Source organism: Carlito syrichta, unplaced genomic scaffold (assembly GCF_000164805.1).
Source record: "Carlito syrichta isolate Samal-C Ts95f unplaced genomic scaffold, Tarsius_syrichta-2.0.1 Scaffold314819, whole genome shotgun sequence".
Classification (NCBI taxonomy): Eukaryota; Metazoa; Chordata; class Mammalia; order Primates; family Tarsiidae; genus Carlito; species Carlito syrichta.
Window position 1 is genome coordinate 246609 of NW_007258915.1, and position 26183 is coordinate 272791.

General features: G+C 40.8%; 1 protein-coding gene across 1 annotated transcript in view; it reads right to left on the minus strand.

Moving 5' to 3' along the window:
- The window catches only part of LOC103274593 (dynein heavy chain 9, axonemal-like), a 134054-nt gene that overhangs the window by 28051 nt on the left and 79820 nt on the right, over window positions 1-26183 (minus strand). Inside the window, exons 14-18 of the mRNA XM_008072030.2 lie at window positions 24664-24812; window positions 12031-12158; window positions 7979-8206; window positions 3317-3508; window positions 1493-1684 (exon numbers count right to left, since the gene is read on the minus strand). Of these exons, the coding sequence (XP_008070221.1) occupies window positions 1493-1684; window positions 3317-3508; window positions 7979-8206; window positions 12031-12158; window positions 24664-24812 (889 nt within the window). The remainder of the gene's footprint in view (window positions 1-1492; window positions 1685-3316; window positions 3509-7978; window positions 8207-12030; window positions 12159-24663; window positions 24813-26183) is intronic.

The following is a 26183-nucleotide window of genomic DNA, read 5'->3' on the forward strand; positions in this document are numbered from 1 at the left end:
GCTCAGGCAATCCTCTCATCTCAGCCTCGCAAAGTGCTGGGATTATAGGCGTGATCCACCGCGCCCAGCCAGCATCCAAATTTTAAAAGTTTCAAACAGTGTGTCACCAAACAACATTTCTCCTTGGCCAGTGCTTACATGCCTACAAAATCCTCCCTGGCATTTAAGGCTCACTTTCTTCCCCAGATGTTTTGAGTACTTCTTCAAAGATCATTTTATGATGGTGAGAAAATACTCCTCACGTTTAGCCTCTAATATGATTTTGGTAATTTCTGGGTGTTATTAATATCTACTCTTGGTAAAATACTACTCATGCCTCAAAGGCACATTTGTATGTTTAGTTTTGCATTTCCTTCAGCACCCTGCTTACTCTTGGACTTTCTGTAGACACCCAATAATCGTCTCTTAACTGACAAATGAGAGGCATAAAGAAAGGAGAGTGTGCCTCAGTCATCTGAAGTGTGCAACCCATATTATTACTGGAAAAGAGAACCAGACCTCTGCCAGTCACCTGCTCCAGCCTCTTGTCAAATTATCTCATGGACACTAGGGGTTGCCCTTGCACAATTTTCCTGGGTAGAGCCTTGAAGCCTTTGGTTAAGTCGTTAAAACAATTCCTATTATTTTTCTTAAAGAGTCTTATTGTTTTAAATTTCTACTCATTTCTACTCATAGGTTCATTTTGATCCATTTCTGGATCTAATGGCTTTTATGGCACCCCCTTAAGTTTTATGAATTAACAAAGAATTAAAGCTTTTAGTTAATATTCCTATGACTAGTATTTCCCTTAAGTTTGATATTAAAGAGTTCTTTTAGGTATGTTCAAATGCCCAGCAATAAAAGCAGTTTTAAAAATTTATCTTTTGATACATTTTTGATGGTAGATGAAATAGGCAAAGATGAATACTTTTAAAATAGCTGTAGTAACAGTAATATTTTTAAAAAGTAATAGTATGAAAAACCTTCATGAGAATACTTCTCTTGGCATGTGTATGCAGTATATGCCTGTATTCATAGCAACCAACAGGGAATAGGAGGTATTAGTGATCTGGCCACAAGATCATAGTCCTCTGAAGATACTTAGAATCATGAATAAAAACGTTACCAAAAGTTGGCTGAGTTCTTACCTGAAATTTTACACTATTAATAATGACTTTGTCAATGTCCTGAATGAATATAGCCAAATAACTATCCCGGATGTTATTTGTAGAAAAGAGCAACAAATAAAGTTATCGAACCAAACATCAAGAATAAAAAGATCTCCAAAGGCTCAATTTTATTATTATCTCTCAAGTTGAACAGGGCAAACTTGGGGCAGAGAACCAAATTTGACACAAGTTCAGCTATTTAAACTCTTTTGCCCTGACCCCCTCCTGCAGCCTGTAGTGATGTCCCAGCTGAAGCAGCTCCAGCTGAGCAGGTTAGTGTGGGAGGAACACCCAGGTTCTTGGTGAGCACCATTACACATCATAAGCAAAGAGCAGAGCCTCACCTGATGATAACCATTGTAGTCCATGTTGCTTGGGAGTGGAAACCCCGGAGCCAGAGACAGTTCTCCTTCTAACATTTCTGGTCTAATGAATTCCTCCAGGTAGGTTCTGCAGAGTCTTCTGTCCCAGTCATCTGTGATATGGCCTCCATACATGATCTCACCAAACAGGTAGCGCAAATCATCATAGGGTACCTGAGAAACAGGGGAAGAAGAAAGGAAGGAAGACCTCCACAAAGGCATTGGTGCTGGCCTGATGTGTGGGCAGCTCATAAGCCACAAAATGGAATGCTTCTTGAGATTAGGAGTGATGGCTTATTTATCTTCATACCCCAGCAGACTCAGGTATGTTTGTGGAGCTTAAATGCTTGAAGAGTTACATCAAAGACTGAGGAAAGGCAAGGTGCCAAACCCCCTATTCCCCCTCCACACATATGTCTTCCCTCTTTCATGGTCACTAACTGTAACAATAAAGTCAGGCTCTTCCTAGAAGCCCTTAAATAGATGAATGTCCTGTCCACAATAGCAAAAACATGAAACAAACCTAGGTGCCCGTCAGCAGTGGACTGGATAAACAAAATGTGGTGCATATACACCATGGAATACTACACAGCTGGAAAAACGAACAAAATCATGTCCTTTGCAGCAACACGGTTGCAGCTGGAGACCATCATGCTATGTGAATTATTGCATACACAGAAAACTGAATACTGCATGTTCTTATTTGTAAGTGGGAGCTAAACATTGAATACAGACAGGCATAACAAGGGGGAACAACAGACACTGGGGACTCCTAAGGGAGGTGGGAGGGAGGGGGCTAAGGGTTGAAAACACTGGGTACCATGTTTACTACCTGAGTGACAGGCTCACTAGAAGCCCAAACCTCACCACCACCCAGTATACCTATGTAACAAACTTGCACATGTACCCCTTGAATATAACATAAAATAATTTTAAAAAATAAGTGAATGTCAAAATCAGCTAGTCATGGTGGCAAGCACCTGCTACTCAGGAGGCTGAGACCCACAGGAAGTTGAGGTTGCAGTGAGCTATGATCGTGCCACTGCACTCCAGCCTGGGTGACAGAATGAGATCCCCTACTCAAAAAAAAAGTGGATATCAAATGGAGAAAAGTGAGGACCAGAGCATTTTTCTAATTTTCTGTCATTAATTATAAGATTAATTAATTATCCCCTTTGAAAGTTCAAAGTGAGTGAAATGCAGCATACAAGTTCACTGGTGTGAAACTTTGTGGGGGAAGCCAGCAAATAAAGGGATAGTGTTGTGGGGATGGGCTTCCTAGGTCCCAGTGGTTGGAGGCAGAAAGATTTCGCAGGGCATCTGGGACTGTTGCATTTTCCTCGTCTGCTGATTCTGTCTTTGGTCCATGAACTAGAATAACCCCAGTGATGTAAACACTCCCTTCACTGGAAGAGCAACAATCAATCAAGTTTGGGATCTTACATTAGGTGAGTGTGGGGTCACTTCTTGCCAATTCATAGCCCACCCACCATGCTGTGAGTGCACAAGTACACAGGGGTGGTCTGGTGGTCCTGGGACAAACTCTCATGGGACTGACCCATGGGGCATGAGTCACTAGTTTGGTTTCCTGAGCATCCTCGGCTTTGCCCTCATCATTGTACTGTTCTCAGCCTCAGCTGGTCCTGGGATTGGCACTTCCTCATCCCCATTGTGTCAGGTGTAGCCTTTCCTGAGTGCATCTGCCTCTTCTTTTGTGTGGTGACACAGCATCATCCTTCTGAGGTGTGAGTGACCCTCCTGACCTACTTCTGAAATGGTTGGTCCGTGATTGTCTGTTTCCTTTACCTTTGCATTGGCCTCCAGGAAGTTGTAGAGTACATTCACAGAGATGGTGAGGTCCCCAGTGTTAAAGGGGTACGAGCGATTCCATCCCTGGGGCCCAAACTTTCGTCTTTCTGCCACCACCGCATGAAAGTAACACAGAGCAAAGAGGATGCTCTTAAACTCTGTCTCCCGGGAACACATTTCCAGAGTGTCCTGAAAGGAAAACATCATTTCCAATGCTGACACACAGTTTCCTTACTTGGAACAGGCTAGCATGGGGTGACAATCAGGCTTCACATTGGAGAAAGTTACCATAGATCCCAGAGAGGGCTCAAGTACAGTGAGAATACAGCTTGCATTGCATCTAGGCACAAGGTCAGAGCTTGAGGGGAACTTGCAAAAGGGTTGGGCTTCAGCGTAGAATTTTTTCTTAAAACAAGATTTATTGAGAGGACAGACAAGCTCCCACAGTTGAAGGAGACCTGAGGGGGTTGCTCTAGTGTAGATTTTGAGCCAAGATTTGATTCACATTATAAAGGGGCTTTGGTTTATGGTTCAAGTTTGCACATATGGATGTGCTGACTAGCAGAGATAATAAAGAACAGGGCAGTGGGCCATGAGGGTGTCATGTTTGTTACATAATGTCACTGTGCATCGGGGCATAGGTGGGGACTCCCACTGCATCATCTCTAGTATCTTACCTTCCTGCCATGCTTTTCTTACCCACTGTGGACCCTTAGTGAGTTCTATCACTGACCATATGACTAAGGAATCCCTAGTTCATCTGGGGAGCTGCTGAATGAGCGAGAGGATGAGAACCAGAGCCGCAGGAACTGGAGGCATGCTGTGCCTTCACCAACCTTACTGTGTCACCAGACCTTCACAGGGGTGACCAGACACAAGGCTGAGGAAATAAGGGTCTGAGGGGTCTTGGCTGCAGAGCACGAGGCAGGGGAAAGATGTGGTGCACAACAAAGGGATGGCAGAAGAGACAGATAGAGGAAAAGAGAAATGGGATGTCAGAGGCAAACAATGGAGTGGTGGTTGGCAGATTTTAAGGGGGATGATGGTGATGGTGGAGAGGGGAAAAGCCTGCATTTGAAGGGTTGGTAGGACAGAATCCTCTGGGTTCTTTGAAATTAACAATAATTTCCTCTGGGTGAGACTCTCTCTGTTCAGATAGAGCAAGATGTTGCAGCTGGAGGCCAAGAGAGGCATGCTCAAAGTTTATGCAAATTAGATTGGGATCAGTCTTGGAATTTCTTCCAGGAATTGGCCTTAGACTTTGCTCACATGGGCAACAGGAGCAGAGGGGACAGGACAGAGTGAGCTTCTGGTAGGTCTGACTTTTCCAAGAAGCACCCACAACATAATCTCTATCTCTCTCTGGATACGTGGAGTCCCTGTGGTGCTATCATTGGGTGCCATGCCCGCCACAAAGGCATGAATGTGGAAGGTCAGAGGTGGTGTAGAGGACAAGGGCATTGCCTTGTACAAGCAAGAATTTAATAAAACTGCTTTTGGCATGGATCTGTCCTCTACAGACATGCAGGATAGTTCATTTACTTCTTACACAGTTGAAAAAATTGGGTCTCGCTGAAAAATGCCTTTATGCACAAAGACAAGAAATCACATGTTAAAATGTCAAAACAGGCTGACAGTGGTGTACTCAAACAAAAGTCAGAATAAAACAATCATCTCTAAACAGCACAGCTCTCAGGGAAGCAGAGATTAGAAAGAGCTCAGTTCTGAAATTTGTATTTTAAATAGTTAAAATGGGGATCTGAAGGAACAAGGTGACTATAGGGCATTCTACAGCCTCTGTTTCTTGACACTTGTAAAAGTAGAATGGAGCAATTAAAACTCTTGTGAACAATAAATATACTTGTAAGTCCATTTCTCCTTCTCATAATGAAGTACTGAAAGCAGCCCTAAGTGGTGAAAAAACTAGGGAAAGAATAACCAGGAAAAGCCAGCATCTCTTAGGATATACTATATCTCCCACTTGCCCAGTGACAGAGATGGGACACCAGGCTTGTGAGAAGATAGGCCCAAGAACAACAGTCTATGGGGAAGCTGAGAAGATGAAGTCAGGTGTGACGTAGATGACACTGATCCTACTGAGGGCTAATGTTATTAGGAGACATAGCATGAAAGGTATCTGCTCCTCTCCTCCGACTGCCCAAGATCAAGGCAGAGAGCTGAGATTGACCTGACACCAGGGCCTTCAGCAGAGCTAGCGAATAGCATTCTAATGCCATTTCCTCCCAACTTTTGATTTTTTAAAAATTGTGGTAAATATGCACAAAACTTACCATCTTCACCATTTTTGTGTTGCAGTTCAGTGGTGCTGGGTGCACTCGCATTGTGCAATCCAAAGCCTTTGAGAGGCAGAAATGTTTGCTTGAAACTAGCTACAGTCACCCATAAGGAAGGTTGCAGATTTAATATTTAAGAATGTGGTTTTTTTTCTACCTAGAATATAAAACCTTGAAAATTCAGAAGCTTTGACATCTAGTACAGAGTGCCTAGGAGTTCAGTCAAGGTCTATTGGAGAAAAAATAAAAAAGAAATGAGATGCCCTTGGACAAAAGAGAACCCCACCTTCTGACTCTTTCTTCCTCCCTCCCTCCTTTGCTCTTTCCCTTCCTTCCTCCTCTCCCCCCACCACCCTTTCTTTCTTTCTTTTTTGAGTTGGAGTCTCAGTCCGTAGCCCAGACTGGAGTGCAGTGACATGCTCATGGCCACTCCAGCATTGACCTGCTGTGGGCTCTGGCGATCCTTCCACCTCAGCCTTCCAAGTAGCTGGAACTACACGCATGTGTTACCGCACCCAGCTAATTTTTGATTTTTCTGTTGTAGAGACGATGTCTCTCCAAGTTACCTGAGCTGGTCTCAAACCCGCGGGCTCAGGCAATCCACTTGCCTCGGCCTCCCAAAGTGTTGGGATTACAGGCTGAGCCACTGATGCCAGCCCTTTCTTTTTTTGTGTGCCAGTGTCTTGCTTTGTTACCCTGGCTGGAGTACAGTGGCAAAATCATGTATGACTCACCACAGCCTCAGTTTCCTGGGCTCAGGCAATCCTTTTGCCTCAGTCTCCTGAGTAGCTGGGACTACAGGTGTATGCCATCATGCTTGGCTATTTTTTTTTTTTTGTAGAGACAAAACCTTGACCTCCCAAAGTGTTGGGATAACAGGCGTGAGCCACCACACCCAGTCCAGTGTATTTCTTAAAATGAAAACTTTAAGCGAAAATATCCTGAGTCTCTTATTAATGTTTTCCCATTCTCTGTTCCAAATGATGTGTGGGTTTTGGAGCTGGTTTGTAAAGGGGAGTGAAGAAGGGGACTGAACAAGTTTTGCTTCTCAAATCTTTGTGGAAGTTTCCCTTTCCAAGTTGTACCGTGTGGCTCCTATGCTATGAAGGGTATCATGTGACCAGTAAAATCTTCTAAAACTCTGAATACTGCATAGTCATCTTATTTTAAGTTTAAATCAGGCCCCAAAGGTTTATGTCGGGTTAGTCCCAATTAACTAGATGACCCATCTGGGACTTGTGAGTTTTAGCATGGCTTCTGTGAAATCAGAGATGTTGGTGCTATTATAAGATGACAACAGAGAGGAAAATCTCCCCAGCAGCTGCTGCTAGAATTTTCCCTTGTGTTTCACCAAGGTCTGGTGTGACAGATGAACTTTAAGGTAATCCCCTGGTATTCTCACCCTCCTGGTATTCAGGACCCTGTGTACTCCCCTCCTCAGAGAGGTTGAATTCCCAAGGAAAAAATAACAAGAAATGGTGCCTTCTTGAAAAGATGAAAGAGGTCTGACTTTGACTTGAAGTTGGCCACGATGAGCTAAGACTTGGCTTTAAATAAACACTCTACAACTCAAGTCTTGCAAGTCCCAGTATTGGAAATTCCAAGTAATGTAGTAGCCTGCATTTGAACTCTATGCTTTGAAATTCAGGTCTCTTTGGAGTATTCTCAAACTTGTCTGTACCTGAGAATCAACTAGAGGGCTTTTTAAAATACAAATTCCTGGACCCAAGCCCAGAGTTTAAGATTGGAGCCTGAGAATCTGTATTTCTAACAAGTTCTCAGGTGATGCTGATGATGCTGGCCTGGGGGTCATACTTTAAGACACTAACAACCAGTTATATTCCAAGTCCAGATACCTATTACTTGATGCCTAGATTATGTGAACCCTTGATACTGAAGATTTTCATGCAGATGTCGAGTGATATCATCTGATTGAAAGTAGTCATCCCCCTGAAGATAGTATCTTTAGCCAATTGGTATATGACCTAGTATATTACATCAGTCAGATTTATAGCAACATGCACTTCTCCACTTTGGAAAATTAGTTAACAGTAGACTTGTAGAAAGCTCCCCTACACCTCTTGCCAAAGAAAGGTCCTGGGCTCGCCTCCTCTAGGTGTACCTGGCAGTGGAGAGCAGAGCTGGCCTGGGTGGGCATTGGGTGGAGGTCAATTGCAAAGGGAATACATTTTGCCCACATCAGAGCTGTTCTGTAGTCCAGTCAGCACCCACGCCCCCTGAGCTGCATGTTTTTCTTCAACCCGTTTTGCATCAGTTCTTTGTGAGGAGGGTTGCTCTTCTTCCCTCCTAGTATCCTGCAATTAAACCCTGTCTTTGATATCCTAAGGCTTTCCCAGGGCAGTACCTGAGTGAAATTGTCCAGAGCCTTGTGCAAGTTGGCATGCATGCCCGTGGGGGGCTCATTGGTGATCTTAATAGAGTTCTCCAGGATGCCCTGGGGCATGATGTGGCTCTCAGGGGAGGGTGCTGGCTCTGCACTGATGAAGACTCTGAACTCTGGATGGCTGTTCTCACTGTGCTCCTCCAGTTTCTTCTCCAGGATGCTAAGCCACTTGGCCACCAGGTGGATGTTCTGGTAGGAAGGAAGGACCCCTCAATGCAGGCACCTGCTTAGCTTTGTTAGCAGTAACAGTTAGTAGCAAGGCAAGTAGAGGAAGAACCTCATCTTAGCGTCAAATCATATATATACTTTAAAATGGCAGTTAGATAGACGTAACAAAATTTACCATCTCAACACTTTTTTTTTTGAGTTGGAATCTCACTCTGTCACCTAGTCTGGGGTGCAGTGGTACACTCACGGCCACCCCAGCATCGACCTGCTGGGCTCCGGCGATCCTTCCGCCCCAGCCTTTCAAGTAGCCGGAACTACAGGCGCGTGCTACCACACCAGGCTAATTTTTGATTTATTGTAGAGACGAGGTCTCGCCAAATTGCCTGGGCTGGTCTCAAACCCGTGGGCTCAGGCAATCCACCTGCCTTGGGCTCTCAAAGTGCTGGGATTACAGGCTGAGCCACCGAGCCCGGCCTCTCAACACTTTTTAAATGTACAGTTCGATGACATTCCATCTACACTGTTGCACAACCCAATGCCTTTTTATGGCAGAAAAATCTTAAATCATATCATGGAAAGAGTCTTGGAAAGCCCAGTAATGGGGACCTCCTAGTATCCTGCAATTAAACCCTGTCTTTGATATCCTAAGGCTTTCCAACAGAATGTTTCAATCTTGACTGTGCATGAGGATCCCCTGGAGGGACTTGTTAAATACACAGATTCCTGGGCTCCACCCTAGAGTTCAGCAGGTCTAGGGTGGGGACTGATCATTTGTATTTCTAATAAGTTTCCAGGTGATGCTGATGCTGCTGGTCCAGGGACCACACTTTAAGAGTCTGTCACATAGTTATATTCCAAATCCAATTTCCCATCACCTGGCATCTGGATCACTTGAGCTCTTGATAGTCAAAATTGGAGTGCATGGACCAGCCTTGTGGGCATTACCTGGGCCTAGTTAGAAATGCAGAATCCCACCCAGACATACTGAATCAGCCCATTTTAATGAGATCCTCCAGTGATTCATTACAATTTGAAGGGCACTGATTCAAACTCTTCCTAGCTAGCTTTCCCGAGTCTTCTCTCCCTCCTCTCCAAACTGTTCTGCTAATTGTTGCCAAACTTATCTTCTGAAAACACACTGAGTCACTTCGGCTCAAAGACTCACAAAGGTTCTCTACTCCAATCTCAAACTTCTCTGTCTGGTCTTTGAGCCTCTCTCCTTCCTATAAATCTGATTCCTAGCTGTCTGTCTGTCTGCCTGTCTATCTATCAAAACCTCCATTTACTTCTTAGCACTACTTTTTAGAGTGCACCTTTCAATTTAGTAAGAATAGTCACTTGGCTTCATTGCAATATGTTTCATTATAATGGATAGATAAAAGCTCGATAAATATTTGAGGAAGTAAGCATGCAGAGCCTTAAATATACAGATCAGCACTGAGCACAGTACTTGCACAATAATAATTTGGTCTTTGAGTGCTGCTTTCTCTTCCATAAAAAGAGAAATAACAATAATGTTTGCCATACTTATTTCACAGAGTTGCTGCAAATGACCAAAGGTAATGGATTTGAAAGAGCTTTGAATACTGTAAAATACTATGTAAAGTTGGTAGTGACTGTTGAGATGAAAATTTAAGCTGAAGAATTCATTTATAATCACTCTATGGGAGCAGAGAGTTTAGTGGGCTACCTAGGGAGCCAGGGTTTCCATTAGCCAGCATCCCCAGCAACCCACAAATGAGTAATGTGACTGCTTCCTCTGGAATGCCAACCTCTGCAACTGGGCAGGGCAGGACTGGTAGAAAGAACCTCTGTTGTTTAGGGATAGAAGCTTGGGGTGGATTCAGAGATCCCTGAGAGCTACCCCATGGGATTTAAGAGCCTGAATATGGCAGAACTTGGGAAAACCACTCAATAGCTACTATAGCCAAGAAGGAAAAGGGGAAAGATTCTGAACCTTGTTCTCTCACCCAGGTCCTTCAAAGCCAGCTTTCCCAGGATAGAATCCCTAGATAATCTGAGGTAAGGTCCTCAAGCAACATTTCCTGAAAGTGTGCGGTATGCGTGGGATATGAATAGATGTTAGATCTATAGAAAAAGTCTGTGTTCAACTTAGTTTGAGAGACACTGGATGGGACAAGATTTCAATACCACCAGATTCTCAGAATCATTAACTTATTGATATCATTGAGACTCTTCTTGAATGGTATTTGTATGTAATATCTTCCAAAGTTCCAAAGGAACTTCTTAACTATTTTTCCTCTTTTTCAGAGAATCCCTTGGGCTTATAGGTTGGGAAAAACTATTCTGTAGGGATCCAGTCTAATCTAGTTCAATACTTCAAGGAATTCCTAGAACCACAGTAGCTACAATTTCTAGGAAAGATTTCACAAACAAGTAGGAATCTTTTGTTTCTGTTAGTACTTTACAGTTTGGACAGATTATATCTATTTAACACTCAAATACTTAATTTGGGGGAACAGACAGATGCCCAGAATGTTTGGTGCAACTTTCCTTGGAAAAATTCTCAATCACAAGGGATTAAAGGAGAAGTTCTAAGTTCAATATTTAAGAATTTTCAGCAATCACATCAGCATAAGATTTGCATGTCCTGGGTAGCCAGTAGATGTTGGGGGAGGATGGACCCCTGGGAGGCAGTACCACCGTCTCAGAAACAAACTTTAATCTCTATGCTGAGTGGCGGGTTCCCAGTGCTAGTGCCCAGAAGGGGCTCTCTTGGTAAATGATTCTGAGAGGGTTGGGAGGTCATACCTCTCAGCACTGTACTGATCCACATGGGAGGAGTTAGGGACCACAGGTATCATCATCTTTTCTTTTGAGATTCCCACTGTTTCTGAAAAAGGAGTCCCAGGTAGTGGCATATCCCTTAGTTGCTAGACTCCAAATAAATAACAAACAATCAAAGACAAAGACCCAGCAACAAGATGTGGTGTAGTGAGTGAATTCAGAGACAGAGGAAGTTACTGGTAATAGAAGCCAGGGAGAGATGGGAGTGACTGACTTTTTTCTTTATTTAAACTCTTCATTGATTCTTTCACCTACTAGCATTTTGTTTCAGTATCTACTGTGTTCAAGGCAGTGGGCTGGGTAATCAAAGGTAAACCAGGAACATCTCTTTTTAAAGGAAATTTAGTGAAGAACACAGTCAGATAATAAATCATGTCAACATGGCAATGGAGCTCCAATAGAAGTAACTGTAGAATGTTCTAGGAAAAAAAGGAGAATACTACTTATTCTGCCACAACTCCAGTATCCTTACAAGAGGCATACAAGAGGATTAAGAGGACAGGTCATGACAGAAGAGAGGTAGCCTTTTTTGCTTTGCAAGTGTTTGGTGAAATTAGCAGCAGTAGCTGCTCCAGATTTCCAAACACCAACATGAACTCTCACTGAACAGGCTAAGGTTGCTCCCATGTTCTAGTCAGACATATAACAAAGAGTGTATTACACATGATACAGCAGAAAGGTACAGCAGAGGAAGGCCCCATGAAATTCATAGGAAGAAACCAGTCACTGAAAGAGTCCAGCTGCCATGGCCTTCAGCTATTAATAAATGCCAACCAAGTGGGCATCTACTTCCTTTTATAAGTAGAGCTATTCAAACTAGGGAGAGTGGCAGATATTGAAGAGATTTTGGAGGTGGCACAAGGAAGAGAACATGTGAGTGAGGAGAAATGGAAGGAGAGATGAGAAAGTGAAGGGGATAAAGGTGTAACAGGACAGGTGAGGAGAAGCTAAAAGTGGACAGAAGAGCCAAGAGACTGTAGGATGAGGCCCAAACAGGCATGGGTAAAAATGACCCAGAGGAGGGCATGGGGGCATACCTGCAAAATAACCCAGTGACCTTTCTTGGCAGCAAGGTCCAGCGCAGCCTCCGCCACTACCTCCTGTCCTTGCCCCAGAGACACGTTGTGAAAGTTTCGATTGTTGAAGGTATATCCGAGTTTTTTTCCTAAAGGAATATGAAGTCGCCATTATTTATTATTTTCATTATTATTATTATATGATGATCTGCATTGCTTAATGTTCATAAGGAAATGCACACCTCCATATCACCCCTCAAACTCAGGCAACCTGGGTCCCTGCCCCAACCCTCATATACTGACACTTTTCCTTTACGGGGGGTGGGGGTGTGGGAGGGGGAGCTGTCTCTTCTAGGTTTTTGTTCCCAAATAAAAGAAAGCTCTTGTTCGGACTAAAATCACTTCACCCTTCCCTCCTCACTTAATCCACAAGAATGGGTAGGAGTGCTGATGATCTTCTTTATGGCTCTCATTTGAAGACAGACATTGAACCATTATCCTAGAGAGTGTTGATGCCAAAAGGGTCAAAAAGTAGCAAATATGTGGGTGTGGGCCCTTCTGACTTGCTCTGTCCTCAGACTAGATAATGCACCTTCCCTGGAAATTTACGGGGAGGTGTGATAGCTCTGGCTTCCTGTACTTATTAACTTCCTATCATATTCACCTCCTCCTCCATTCCCAGCTCATAGAAAAATGTCACCTCATTACCTTGCACTAACTTAGAGTGAAAAGAGGCAAGACAAGAAGTGAGTTGGTTGTGCAGGAGTGAATGGTTCTGTTGGACATATCTTGATAAGGGTTGCCGGTGTTATGAATGGACTAAGGGAATGACCACACACACCAAATATCACAGCTGTATTGTTGAAGTAAGGCTAGTACTCATGAGCTGCTCTCCAAGCCCGAGGAAAATATGCAAAGAAATGACCCCGAACTTCACAGCAATTTGGATGGACTCAGAGTCTAAAATACTGAGTGATCTATCACAGAAACAAAGAACAGAGTACCACTCACAAGAGGACCTTGAAAAATTATCATAATACTATAAGAAAGGGATTGGCAGTAGTGGGAAACTGCCAAGGGTGGGGCACACCTCATCAACAAGGGTACCTGCATAATGAATATTTGTATACCTAACCCTGAATTGTACCCCATATCTTTACGATTAAAAATTTTAAAAAATGACCCCAATATAGAGGACCAATTCTGCTTAGACAATGACTCTCAGTTCAATCCAATAATCCAGTATAATTTAGAGAAATTATATAACATTCTTTAGATAAAAGGATCACACAATGTATAATACTATCAATACTTTCTTGCTTGACAAGAGAAAAGAGGAGAAATTTAAAAAGAGAAGGATAATAAAATCTGTACTTAAGGAATTCAGCTTAAGATGGCCTACATGAGGCAGCTAAAGTGTGTGCCTTATGGAGTAAACCAACATAACACCCGGAGAGGAACAGGAGCAGCAGCATGCCCCACAACTCATCAAAAAAAGTGATAAAACCATATAGTTCAAGGAAGAGAAAAATCCATCGACCTGGGCTGGAACTAGCCGGACTCTTGCCTGGATCATCACAGACCACTGGCAGCTCCAGAGGCACTGGGAAAACAACTTGGATGGAATTGGAGGACATCATCCTAAGTAACTAACTCAGAAACAGAAACCCAACACCACATGTTCTCATTTATAAGTGGGAGCCAAAGAGTCCACAAAGACATAGAGAATGGTATAATGGACACTGGACACTCAGAAGGTGGGAGGGGGGAGGGGTGGAGGGATGAAAAATCACCTGTTGGGTTCAATGTGCACAGGTGGGGATGATGGGTACACTTAAAGCCCAGACCAAAAACCATTTGTACACTAAAGCTATCAAAGCAAAAAAAAAAAATCTAAACTTAAAAAATTTAGTTTCAGAGAAACTAAAATTAAATATGGAATTTGACACTTGTACAAGAACATTTATTTAAAACGTTAATTTTGGATATTTCTTTTAAATATTAAAAACATATAGACTCTCATTCAAATATACAGGGCAAAGTAAGATGATGATCCTGAGAAATAGATGTTATAGATTTAACTGCGATGAACCCAAGAAGCACCTTTATTAAACGCTATAAATCCTAGCTGGCAACACGTCTGATGTCAGCTTTGGAACTGGGGAGATAAACAACCTATTTCAGAGAAAATACCAGGATAAAAGGTGCTGGGATTATGAGATGACTTCTGTGACATTCCTGCTCAAAAAAGAGCCTATTTATTTTCTTTATTAGCAAGAGAAGGATATGGGTAAAGATGTACTTAATAAAGATTATTTTGAAAACTACAGAGTGGAGGGATCATCAGGAACAAAGCCTAGTGCTGCAGAGCCCAGCTAGGATTAGTCTACATTAATCTGGGCTTGAGGTATGACGATGAGGCTGAGACGAGAGAGATGGATCTTGGAAACACTGAGAATGGGAAAAATCGATGGGATTCTCATTGAATGAACAGTTAGTCAAAGATGACTGCATCACATGTGAGCCTCATGGTGTGCCAAGGTAACCTTGCAGAGTCTTTCCACTTTCAAGCCCTCAAGATGCCTTGCTGGATCATGAGCAAGCTCCTCTAGCCAGCCAGGTTCTCTAGGATTTCGTCTTTAGATCGTTTTGTGCTGTGGCTTGCATGCCTCCACCCCCACTCCCTGTGATTCATCCTTCCCTTTCTGACCTTCCTTCCAAAGCTCCATATGGTGGTGTCACCTGGAACTATGCCCCATTGCAAACCTCTTTTAACATCTTCACAGTGTGCCTCATTGACCTCCAGTCTCTCTGAGGACACTGCAACTCTTCTGTTCCTCTTCCTAGTTCCATATACCTATGGTGCTTGGAAGAGGTGAACATTTTCCTAGTGTTCTCTTGCCACTTGCAGACTATTTTTTTCTCCAACCTTATATAAAAGTTCTTCCTCACTTAAAGTGCATGTCATTTGTATATATTATCTACTACTTTTGTGTCCTCTGTCTTCTACCAACTTCTCAGCAAGACCCAGTTTTGTTAGGGGTTTTGAAGCTTGGTTACTGCTTCATTACCATCTTGGTAAATTTAATTTCACTATGGATGACTCAGACAGAATCTAGTCTCATGCTTCCTCATCTTCCAAAAACAACTCCATTTATTTCTGCTACCCACTCCAAATGGCTGCACTCAGAACTTTGTCATCACCAAGATCTCTCCCATGTCTGAAATAGTATTCTTTCATGCTCAGTCATGACTCTTACTTCCTACTTCCCAGATTGTTGACTTTCTTGTTACCTTTCCATCTATTTTTCTACTTCAGTAAAATGTACAGTCTTTTGACTCCTCTATTTTTTCTAATCTTCACCTTTACCTCCCCTGTTTATTTTAATATGGGCTCAATACAGGACATTCCCAACATGTGAGTGGGATCCATTCTGAGAGCACATTCATAAGCTCATTTGTTCTAAGTCCAACAAAGTTAGCCTAGGTAGCCAACTAACACAATAGGCTATATAGTACTGTATGTATTTAAAAGGCTATACTGACACCCAGTGGAGTGAAATAATACATAAAAAAGCACAAGTACTAAAGTTTGTAACTTGAATGTTTGTATGTAGGGGACTTTACTTTGAACTATAATCTTACAAAATCCTCAACTCCATTTCCCCCTTCTATTTCTTCACTACTCAACTTTTGTAAAGCCCAACTCTGAGCCCAAGCATTAGTAAAAAACAGAATTAATACATTTGGTGAATTGATACCACCACAAGCTCATGCTGTTTGGTACTCTTTCCATGTGTCCAGAAGTTGGCTACATTACCCATTTCCCTGTGTCTTTAAGCCTCCTAAGGAACCCACCTTTCTTATTCTTAGCAATTTGTTTCACTCCCTAATTTCCTGAGAAAACATGCCATCTGGTAGAAATGCCTCCAATTTGCTGCCATTTTATCTGCATCTCTGCACATCGCCCTTCAGTGGAAGGGTATCCCCCCTCTGCTTGTCACACTGTTTGTCCTCGAAAGTCAATCTCTTTTTGTATCTACAACCTTTATCTCTGTTTGCTTTCCTGCTCCCTAGCGCATGATCAAATGAGTTTCTCTCATCACAAAAACAATACTCCATGAATCTTGAAGCCATTCACCAAAGACTGAACTTGCTCCAGCCTAACCTATGTTTAATTGCCTCTTAAAGAAAAGAGAATGGGGTCAAGAACAATGAAAAATAAACTCCAAGCAAAATATTGAGTATTTGGCTGCAAAGACAATAAGTTGAACACTATTTCTTTGAACATGCCTGGTACCAGGCCTACAAAATTCTAAGTGATCTCATAGTTTTGGCCAGAACACTGGAAAGAGAAAAAAGAGGCAGTAGAAGGCAAGTTGAGATATACAGTTTCTTTCTGATCCCAAGATGGGTGTAACAGAATTCATTTTGTCAGAGCCAAGTAATTGGACAAAGGAGGATGAAGACCAGCCAAGATCATGCTGCAGACAAGTGGAAGAAAGACCAGACAAGATGCCTGCATAAGGGCAGAAAGAGGAGGGCCTAAAAGGAAGCTGTGCTTTGAAAGGATGTGACAAAAAAGATGTGAAGGAAGGGCAAACTGAGCGCGTCAAAGAACAGATGAACCATAGTCATCCTTATAATGCCATGTAATGCTACTATACTTTTAGCTTTCCGAAGCCTTTTCAAAACTGATATTTCATTTTTATCTTCATAGTAGCCCGAGGAGGTGGGTATCATGGATGACTGAAAGCAAGGGAGAAGGGAAAGCAAAAATAAACATGAAAAAAAGAAGTGGCTCATTTGGGAAGAGGGTGATGAGAAAAGAAAGAAAGAGGGTAAAAATTAAAACTCTGTTAAAGGATTAGTCAGAGGAGTCAAGGAAAGCAGTGAGGGTGGATGGTGGTAGGATTCAAGTTGGAACAGAGACCACAAAAAGTAGATGGAGTTTCCCTCTCCTGTTTCCTCTCCCTTCCCTCTCCTATCTTCTCCCTTCTCCACCTTCATAATTATTGAGAAAGGAAAACCCTGGAGAAGAATAGATGGCACAAAATGTGCCAGAAAAGTATAGATTCCCAATCAAGAGAATTATTAATTGGCCAATGGATAAGTTTCAGGGACTGAGGGGACTTCTGAAATTGTATACAGACTTTGGTTTGTCTATAGGTATATGCATTTTTTTTTTTTTTGGTGGGGGGAGGTGGAGTGAGGACAAGGGAACAAATCTTTAATCTGACTCTCAGGGTTTTAAAAATCCCAATATAAAAATCTGCCATGTTGAAACAAAGGAATTGAGAAATGGAATCAAGAACATAAATCAAATGTCCAAAGATGGGAAATAATACCAAGCTTTTTAAGAGTCTAAATGGAGGAAAACAGATGACTGTCTGATATACAGACTCTACGCAACCAATGAGACAGTAAGCTGACTTAATAAACTGGGGCTAGGGGACAGCATTTAGATCAGCCACGTGGGTTTCAGACTAGAGACTAGGAGCCCATCAGGCAAACTGATTAGATTCAAGATGTGGGGAACTTGGATGTCACCAGAATATATGTTCTAAATGAGTGAATCAGAAAGTAAATCAAAGCACCAAGAAGGCAGGGAGGGAGGAAGCGGGGAGGCAGGCACAGGTGCCTAAGTAATCTCTAGTTGATGAACAGCAATATTGCTTTTGGTAAGGAAATATCCGTTAAAATTAAGTCAAGGGCAAGGTTGAGATAATGTATTCAGAGACAAATAACCAATATAGATCAGGGAGAGGTCAGTTTGCCTGAGATGACAGGAAGCTTCAAACTACATGATGGAATGGTTGGAGGTCAATTGGCTACGAACAGTAGGAAATTGCTCATAAACAGGATATATAAAAGCTTCCAAAAGGGAAAATACTAAATAAAAATGAGAAAACTAGATTTATCAGTATGAAGGAAACAAAGTCTCCAGGGGACAGAAGGAGCACAGAACTCTAAAAAGCGTGAGCATCAGGAATAACTTAGCCACGACAACAGTTTCTTATAATGTTCTTTCATTCATTTGTTTATTAATTCATTCAACAAATACTTACTGAGAACCTTCTCTGTGCTAGTTATACTATTACGCACTGGTAAGAATATGAACAAGATGACATAGTCCCTTATCTCAAGGATGTTAGTGACAAGCAGGTGGGCAAGCAAAGTTAAAACAATAAAAGAATTATTATATTAGAACTGTATTAAATGCTCTGAAGCAAATATATAGAAATATATAGAATGATATAAGAATGTCTAATGGGCAACCAAATGGTCTTGTAGGGAGGAGTTCAGGAGTGGCTGATACCTTGCAAGACAAGTAGGCATTGGATGATTGAAAATAATTCAGATAAAAAACTCTTGGTAAAAATGTCATAGGTCAGGAAAGTTCACAGTGTGATAGGATCCAAAAGGGTTGTACGGCTGAAACAGAATGAGCATGAGCAGAGGTGAGATCCATAGCTGCATAAAAGAGCCACATTATGCAGGTCACATATGTCACGTTAAGGCTACTATGCTTTACCTTTAGAACAATCGGAGACCACTAGAAAGTTTTAAGTAGAACAATGATATGATCAGATTTGAGGTTTAGTAAAATGACTCTGGCTGCACGATAGCAAAGGATTGCAGAGGGAGAAGAATGGAGATTAGTTAGGAGTCTGTTGTGATAGTCCAGGTGAGATTATGGTGATTTTGAATAGGGTGACAACAATAAAAACAGAGACAATTAAAAGTATTTGAAACATATTTAGGAGGGAGAATCAATTGGACTAAATATGATAGGTGTGGGAGTGGGTGTCTGAGATGACTGATTCCCAAGTTTTTGGCATGAGCAAGTTGGTGAATGATGGTGGCATTTACCAAAAATAAAAGAGTAAAATTTCCAGAGCTGAAGAAAGATGTGGCCCTTCCACTTTAAATGGTATGCTGAGTGCTAAGTAGATGAATAAAAAAGACCTACACCTAGACCCAGCTCATGGAATTTTAGACCACAAGATAGAGAAATGATCCAAAAGTTTCCAGGGAATAAAAACAGGTCACCAACAAAGAAACAAGCAAATAATATAATTTTACTGGCATATGACCTCTCATGTACAAAAATGACTTTTAAAAGACAATAGAGCCATGTAGTCAAAGTTTTTACTCAGCAAAACTTTCAAAGAAGTATATGAGTGAAACTGAAGCATTTTTAGACATCCAAGATTTAAAAATTTTACTTTTCATGATTTTCTGATGATTTATACCAGCAAAATGAGGATAAAATTGAAAACGAAAAGCATGGAATACAATAAAAACAGAAAAACTAATCAAGAATATCAAGAAAATAATTCCCAGAATGACATCTTCCGAGAATTCTAATATACAATCTATCTTTAATAGAATAGTATGCCAATGGGCTTTAGGAAGAGCATCTTCAAGAAGAATAAAGTGGCTTCTTTCAACATACAGAATGAATAAGGAGTTAGTGATAATGATAAATGGGCATTTATTTCTTTTCCTAAGAAAAATGAAAGGCAATTTACAACTCCTGGAAAAACTAAAAACTATCAAAGAAAAATCAATATCATCCACATATGAAACAAACAGAAATTTGACATAATTTTGAACCTCCATGCTAAGACCATTCTTCAGGAGACACTTAGAGATTATGACATTGGATCAAAATAAGAAAATGTAATTCTAAGGCCAGATGTAGTAACTCAAGCCTGTAATCCCAGCACTTTGGGAGGCCGAGGTGAGAGGATTACCTGAGCCCAAGGGTTTGAGAACAGCCTGGGCCAACTTGATGAGATCTCGTCTCTATAATAAATCAAAAAAAATTAGGTAGGTGGGGTGGCATGCACCTGTGGTTCTGGCTACTTGGAAGACTGGGGAGGAAGGATGGCCTGAGCCCAGCAGGTCGAGGCTGCAGTGGCCGTGAGCACGCCCCTGCACTTCAGCCTGGGTGACAGAGTGAGACTCCAGTAAAAAAAAAAAAAAAGAAAATATAATTCTATACATTACTTGCCTCTGCAATGAATAACATATTTTCACTAACTAAAACATGAGTACTGTTTATTGTAATCTGTAGACCAAGTATGCAAAAATTAACAATGACAATAGGGTAGAATAAATATATAGTTTTGATTACATAAAAAATAAAAGTATAGCTGACACAAGTTGGAAAATAAAAGCCTCAGCCTGCACAGAGGGAAATCAAAAGAAATTATCTAAAAACAATGACATAAAAAAATTAAGTTTAACTGATAGTCTTTAGTTACAACATATCCAAGAGAGGAGCTAAACATTTCAACCTAGATATCTAAATTTGAGAGGTGTTTGTCAACAAATTATATAATTTAGATGAAATGGAAATAGATCCAAATAGAAACAAATTATAGTAACTGACTCAGAGAGAAATACAAAAGCTGAATAGACATATATTTAGTAACGAGTTTGAACTAGTAACTTAAACACTCCCTACTCAGAAAAACTCAGGCTTAGATGACTTCACCAGTGAATTCAACCAAGGGCTGATGAAAACTAATACCAATTCTTCACAAAATCTTCCAAAAAATAGAAGCAGAAAAACTACTTCTCAACTCATTCTGATGTATTGTTTACTAGTATTATTTTGATATCCAAAATGGACAGAGACACATCGTAAGGAAAAAAACTAACAAGTCAATGTCCCTTGTAAATATACATGTAAATATCCTCAATAAGATATTAGCAAATCAAATTCAGTAATATGAAAAGAATTATACTCTAGAACTGATTGAGATCCCAGGGGTGCAGAGTTGGTTTAGCTTTCAAAAGTCAATCAATATATTATACTGTCTTAATAGAATAAGGAAAAAACAGGTATGCTATTACCACAATAGATGCAGAAAAAGTATGTGACAAAATACAACACTTTTTGACACAAAGTAGGAATAGGAAGCAATTTTCTCAATATGATAAAGGAAGGACATCTACAAAAATCCATAGCTAACATCATACTTAATGATGAAGACTGAATTATTTCCCCTAAGATCAGGAAGAAGACAAGTATATCCAAATTTGCCACTTCTGTTTAACATTGTGCTGAAAATTCTAGCCAGAACAGTTAGGTAAGAAAAAAGAAATAAAATGGCATTCAGATTGGGAAGGAAGACATAAAACTATCTCTATTTGCAGATGACATGGTCTTGTACCTAGACAATCTTAAGGGGTTCGCCAAAAAGACTATTAGAACTGATGCATACGTTCATGGAAAATCAATATACAAAAACTCACTAGCAATAACATTGAAATTAAGAAAACAATTCCGTTTACAACAGAAATTTTAAAATCACTTAGGAATAAATTTAACAAAATAAGAGCAAAACTTGTATCCTAAAAACAGACATTGTTAAAAGAAATAGAAAACCAAATAAATTGAAAAACAATCTATGGTCATGGGCCAGACTTAATAGTGTTTAGAAGGCAATACTTCCTAAATTGAACATATTTAGTGCAATCCTTATTGAAATCTGAGTTGTATTTATTTATTTATTTGCAGAAAGTGACAAGCTTGTCTTAAAATTTACATGAAAATATAAAGGACTCAGAGTAGCCAAAACAAATGAAAAGAAGGAAGTTGGAGGACTCATACTTCCTTATTTCAAAACTTACTACAAAGCTGCAGTAAACAAAATTGTTATTGGCATACAGATAGACACAAAGATCAATGGAATGGAATTAATAGTCTACAAAGGTGCTTACATGAATGATCAATTCATTTTTGACAAGGTTTTCAAGACAATTCAATCAGGAAAGAATAGTCTTTTCAACAAATGGAGAAGGGACAATTGGAGACCCAAATGCCAAAGGACAAGACTATGCCCCTTCCTTATACTATACTCAAACATTAACTCAAAATGGATTACAGACCATGTAATAGCTCAAAATAAAACTTTTAGAAGATAATAAAGGCGAGTAAGTCTTTGTGACCTTGGGTTAGGCAATCATTTTTTATACACAACACCAAAGTACAAGGGACCAAAAGGAAAAAAAAAATCAGTTACAGTTAAAATACTTCAAAGAGCACCATTACAAAGTGAACAGAAAGCCCACAAAATGCAAATCATATATATCTAATAAGGAATTTGTTTCTAGAATATTTAAATAACTTTTACTGCTTAACAATAAAAAGATAAATAACCCAATTTTTAAAATGGGCAAAGGATTTATATAGACATTTCTCCAAAGAAAAACATAAATGTCATATAGGCATATAAAACATCATTTGGGAAATGCAAATCCAAACCACAATGAGCTACCACTTTATACCCACTATAGTGGCTATAATTAAAAGATGAACAATAACAAGGGTTGGAGAAGATGTGGAGAGATTGGAACTTGCATATAGTTAGTGGGAACGTAATATGACGCAGCTCTTTTGGAAAACAGTTTGTCAGCTCCTTGAAGAGTTAAACATAATGTTACCATATGAACCAGCAATTCTACTCCAAGGTATACACTCCAGATAAGTGGAAACACATGTCCACACAAAAACTTGTATGTTGATGGCCATAGCAGTATCATTCACAGCAGCAAAAAGATAAAATAGCCCAAATATCCACCAAATGATCAATGGAGAAATAAACTGTAGTACAGCCATACAAGGGTGCTATTCAGCCTTAAAAAGGAATGTAGTTTCTGACACATGCTATGACGTTGTTGAACCTTGCAAACATGCTAAATGAAATAAGTTAGTCACAAAAAAATACATTTAAAAAATAACTTCACTTATTTGAAATGTCCAGAACAGGCAAATATTTAGAGGCAGAAAGTAAATTGATGGCTAAGGAGGTGGTGAGATGCAGTGGGGAGTGACTGCTAATGAATATAGGTTTCTTTTTGGGAAAGTAAAGTTTTTCTAAACATAGAATATGTGATGGTTGTATAGCCTTGTGAATGTCCTAAAATGCTTTGAATTGAACACTTTAAATGAGTGAATTGTATGGTTTGTGAACAACATCTCGGTGAAACTGCTGAAAAACTTGGGAGAAAGAGGACTGTCTTGGTGGATGTCTTAGTAGGATGTCTCATTTTTACCTGTGGGATTTTAATCGATGGAAGTGGCTGAGTGAGACATGGAGAGGCAAATGCCACTGAAAGATTTTTATTACTCACATTTTCTGAGAGTAGTGGGTACTCCATGGCATGCAGAGCCACGAGGGGTAACATGAGGTTGGTCAGGAGGCAGAAAGGAGCAGGAGAAATCCGAGGCCAGAGACTTTATTAAGGCTTTTGTGAGAGACACAAGTCAGAGCAGGGGAAACAGTTTAGGATTGGCTAATTTGAGTAATCCTGGTGGGTTTGGGGGCATAGGGACTGTCCCTATTTATCTGGTACCTGGTTCTGGGTTGATTTAGGATGGGGGCGGGGGGATACTGGCTTGCTGTGTGAGAGTTAGGTAAAGGAGAAGGTTGGAAGTGTGAACTCTGGATGGTTAGCTTGCATATAACAAGCATGCTCCCAGGAGAACCTTTTGTTATCTCTAAGAATTGACTAGCTTTGGAAGGAGCAGTCTCTCCCTAGTCAGTGAAGCCACAAATGCCACAGCATCAAGACTATGGTTAACAATAATGTATAGTTCCAAGTAGCTAGAAGGGAGATAGTGAATGCTCCCAAAACAGAAATGATAAATGTTTGAGATGGTGGATAAGCTAATGACCTGATCTGTCACTACATATTCTATATATGGAAACATCACTCTATACCCCATGAATGTCTGTAATTATTGTCAATTAAAAAAAAAATAAAATAAAATAATATAGAAAAAGAAAGTATAGTTGACCCTTGAACAATGCAGGTTTGAGCTGTGTGGGTTCACTTATACGTTAATTTTTTTCAACCAAACAGGTGAAAAACAGTTGTATTTGAAATGCGAAACTTGCGTATACAGAGGACTGACTTTTCGTATATGCATGTTCCACAGGGCCCACTGTGGGCTTAAGTATGAGTGAATTTTGATATATGCAGTGGTCCTGGAACCAACCCTCCATGTACATGGAGGGGCTACTATATAGTTAATCTAATTGGTCCTTTGAAACCTGGGTACCAAACAGATGGTACTGGCCCAATATCCCCACAGATCTGATTTTCATTTTCATTTTTATTTTTTAAATAAATAAAAATTGACTCTCCCAGTCTTAAAACCCAAGACTCACATTTGCCTTACTTGAGTTCCTCCCTCAGGAGACTGACCCTCAGACAATGACCTAAAACTTACCAGATCACTGTACCCAGAAAATAAGACCCCAGACTGCTCACTCAATAAGATTGCTTCCTTACCTCCTCCTAATTTCTGTTTTACATGCCTTCTCCCACTATATAAATCCCAATTTCAATTGGTTAAGAAGACATTTGAGACTGATCTCCTGTTCTTCCTGGCTGATATAACTCCATTAAAAGCCTTCTTCCCTGGCAATACTTGTTGTCTCAGTAATTGTCTTTCTGTGTGGTGAGCAACAGGACCTTGACCAACCTTTGGTGTTTTGATAACACAGATACATACAGAATCTAAAACCACACAGAGGTGGTCTTGAATTCGGAAAAGAGAAACCAATAGACCCAAAGACTGAAAGGGCATGGGGCCGTCGTAGTCTTGCTCCAAGATGAAACTTTTCTCACCTTGATTTTCCACATCCTTCAGTGGGTCCAGTCCTGGAGACAAGATAAAAAACATGGGAGTGGCTGGTCCTGACTCTTCAAATGAGGTTGCAAAATCTAGCGCTCTTCCCACCACGTATTTGCTTCCTAACTTCTCCTCCACAAAATCTCTGCCGGAAAAAAGTACGTATATACTTATATAAATCAGGAAATGATACCATTTGAGAAATAAAGGTGTATAAAAATGAAAGGATGTGCTCAAGGTCATGGGCTAGGTAGTTACAGAGCTGGGACGGGCTTCAAGTTACTACTTATTACATCAACACTTACAACCTGTTCTGCTAGTTTCCAGGCTGCTCTCTTGGATCCTGGCTCCTTCTGAAATCCCCATCCACTCCCTCTGGGGAGCCTAGTATCTTTTCACATCATCCTACTCATCAGGAGACTGAGAGGACCAATGCCTTCTGAAGGTGTGTTGGTAGCTAACTCCTCTATACTCTATATCCCAGCAATCTGTCATCCTGCCCAAGATTTAAGGCCCCACAGTGCTCTATTCTCTCATGCTTTCTCATTATCTGTCTCCTTTCATATACTCTCCTTACTGACGTTCTCTTCCAAAGTGTCCCATTTTATGCTAAACATAACATAGCTGCAACCACTTATTGAATACTTAGCCCAACTCCTGGCATTAACTGGGACTTCCACTCTCCCCCAAGGACACTATTTTCTCTGAAGTCTTCTTTATTGGTCTCATTCTCCTACACTTGATATGCTAAGGATTGGCAGGTGGGAATAGGTTCCTGCTCACTGCTCACTGCTGTTTCCGTCTATACTCTCATGGCTCCTTCGAGGCTCTTTTCTGTTGGCTGTATCACCACTACCCCTTGCACATCCATGTCATCTGTTGTCCCTTTGGTCACTCTCCTCATTTACTGACTTTCTCTCCTTCAGCCTGGGTGTTGTCAACATCAATGATCCATGTGGACAATCCTCTAGATTTTGAGTGAACTCAACTCAAGTGACCTTTGTTTCTTCCCCCTTTCAGTCTCCTAATTCTGTGGTCTTATCCTCGTCATTACTTGGGGACTTTTTCTATGTCAGAAAACATAAATGGACCAGACGCAGTGACTGATGCCTGTCATCTCAGCACTTTGGGAGGCTGAGGCGGGGCAATCGTTTGAGCCCAGGAGTTTGAGACCAGCCTGGGCAACATAGCAAGACTTCTTCTTTATGAAAAAATTTTTAAAGTCCCTTGTGGTGGCAAGTGCCTGCAGCCCCAGTCTGGGTGACAGAGTGAGAACCTGACTCAAAAAAAAAAAAAAAAAAGGAAACATCCCACTCTTTGACTCACGCTGTCTATCCAAACAGTTCTTTTAGTAATTTATTCTGATGTCACCTATTCTTTGCCTGTATTGGTGCCAGTACAAACTTAGGAATTTTGGTATCTTGAGCTCCTGGTATTTTTCTATCATCACTTCTTACTCTCATCACTTCTTTCCAATCCACTGTAGACTCCATGGACTACAATTTTCTCTTTATTT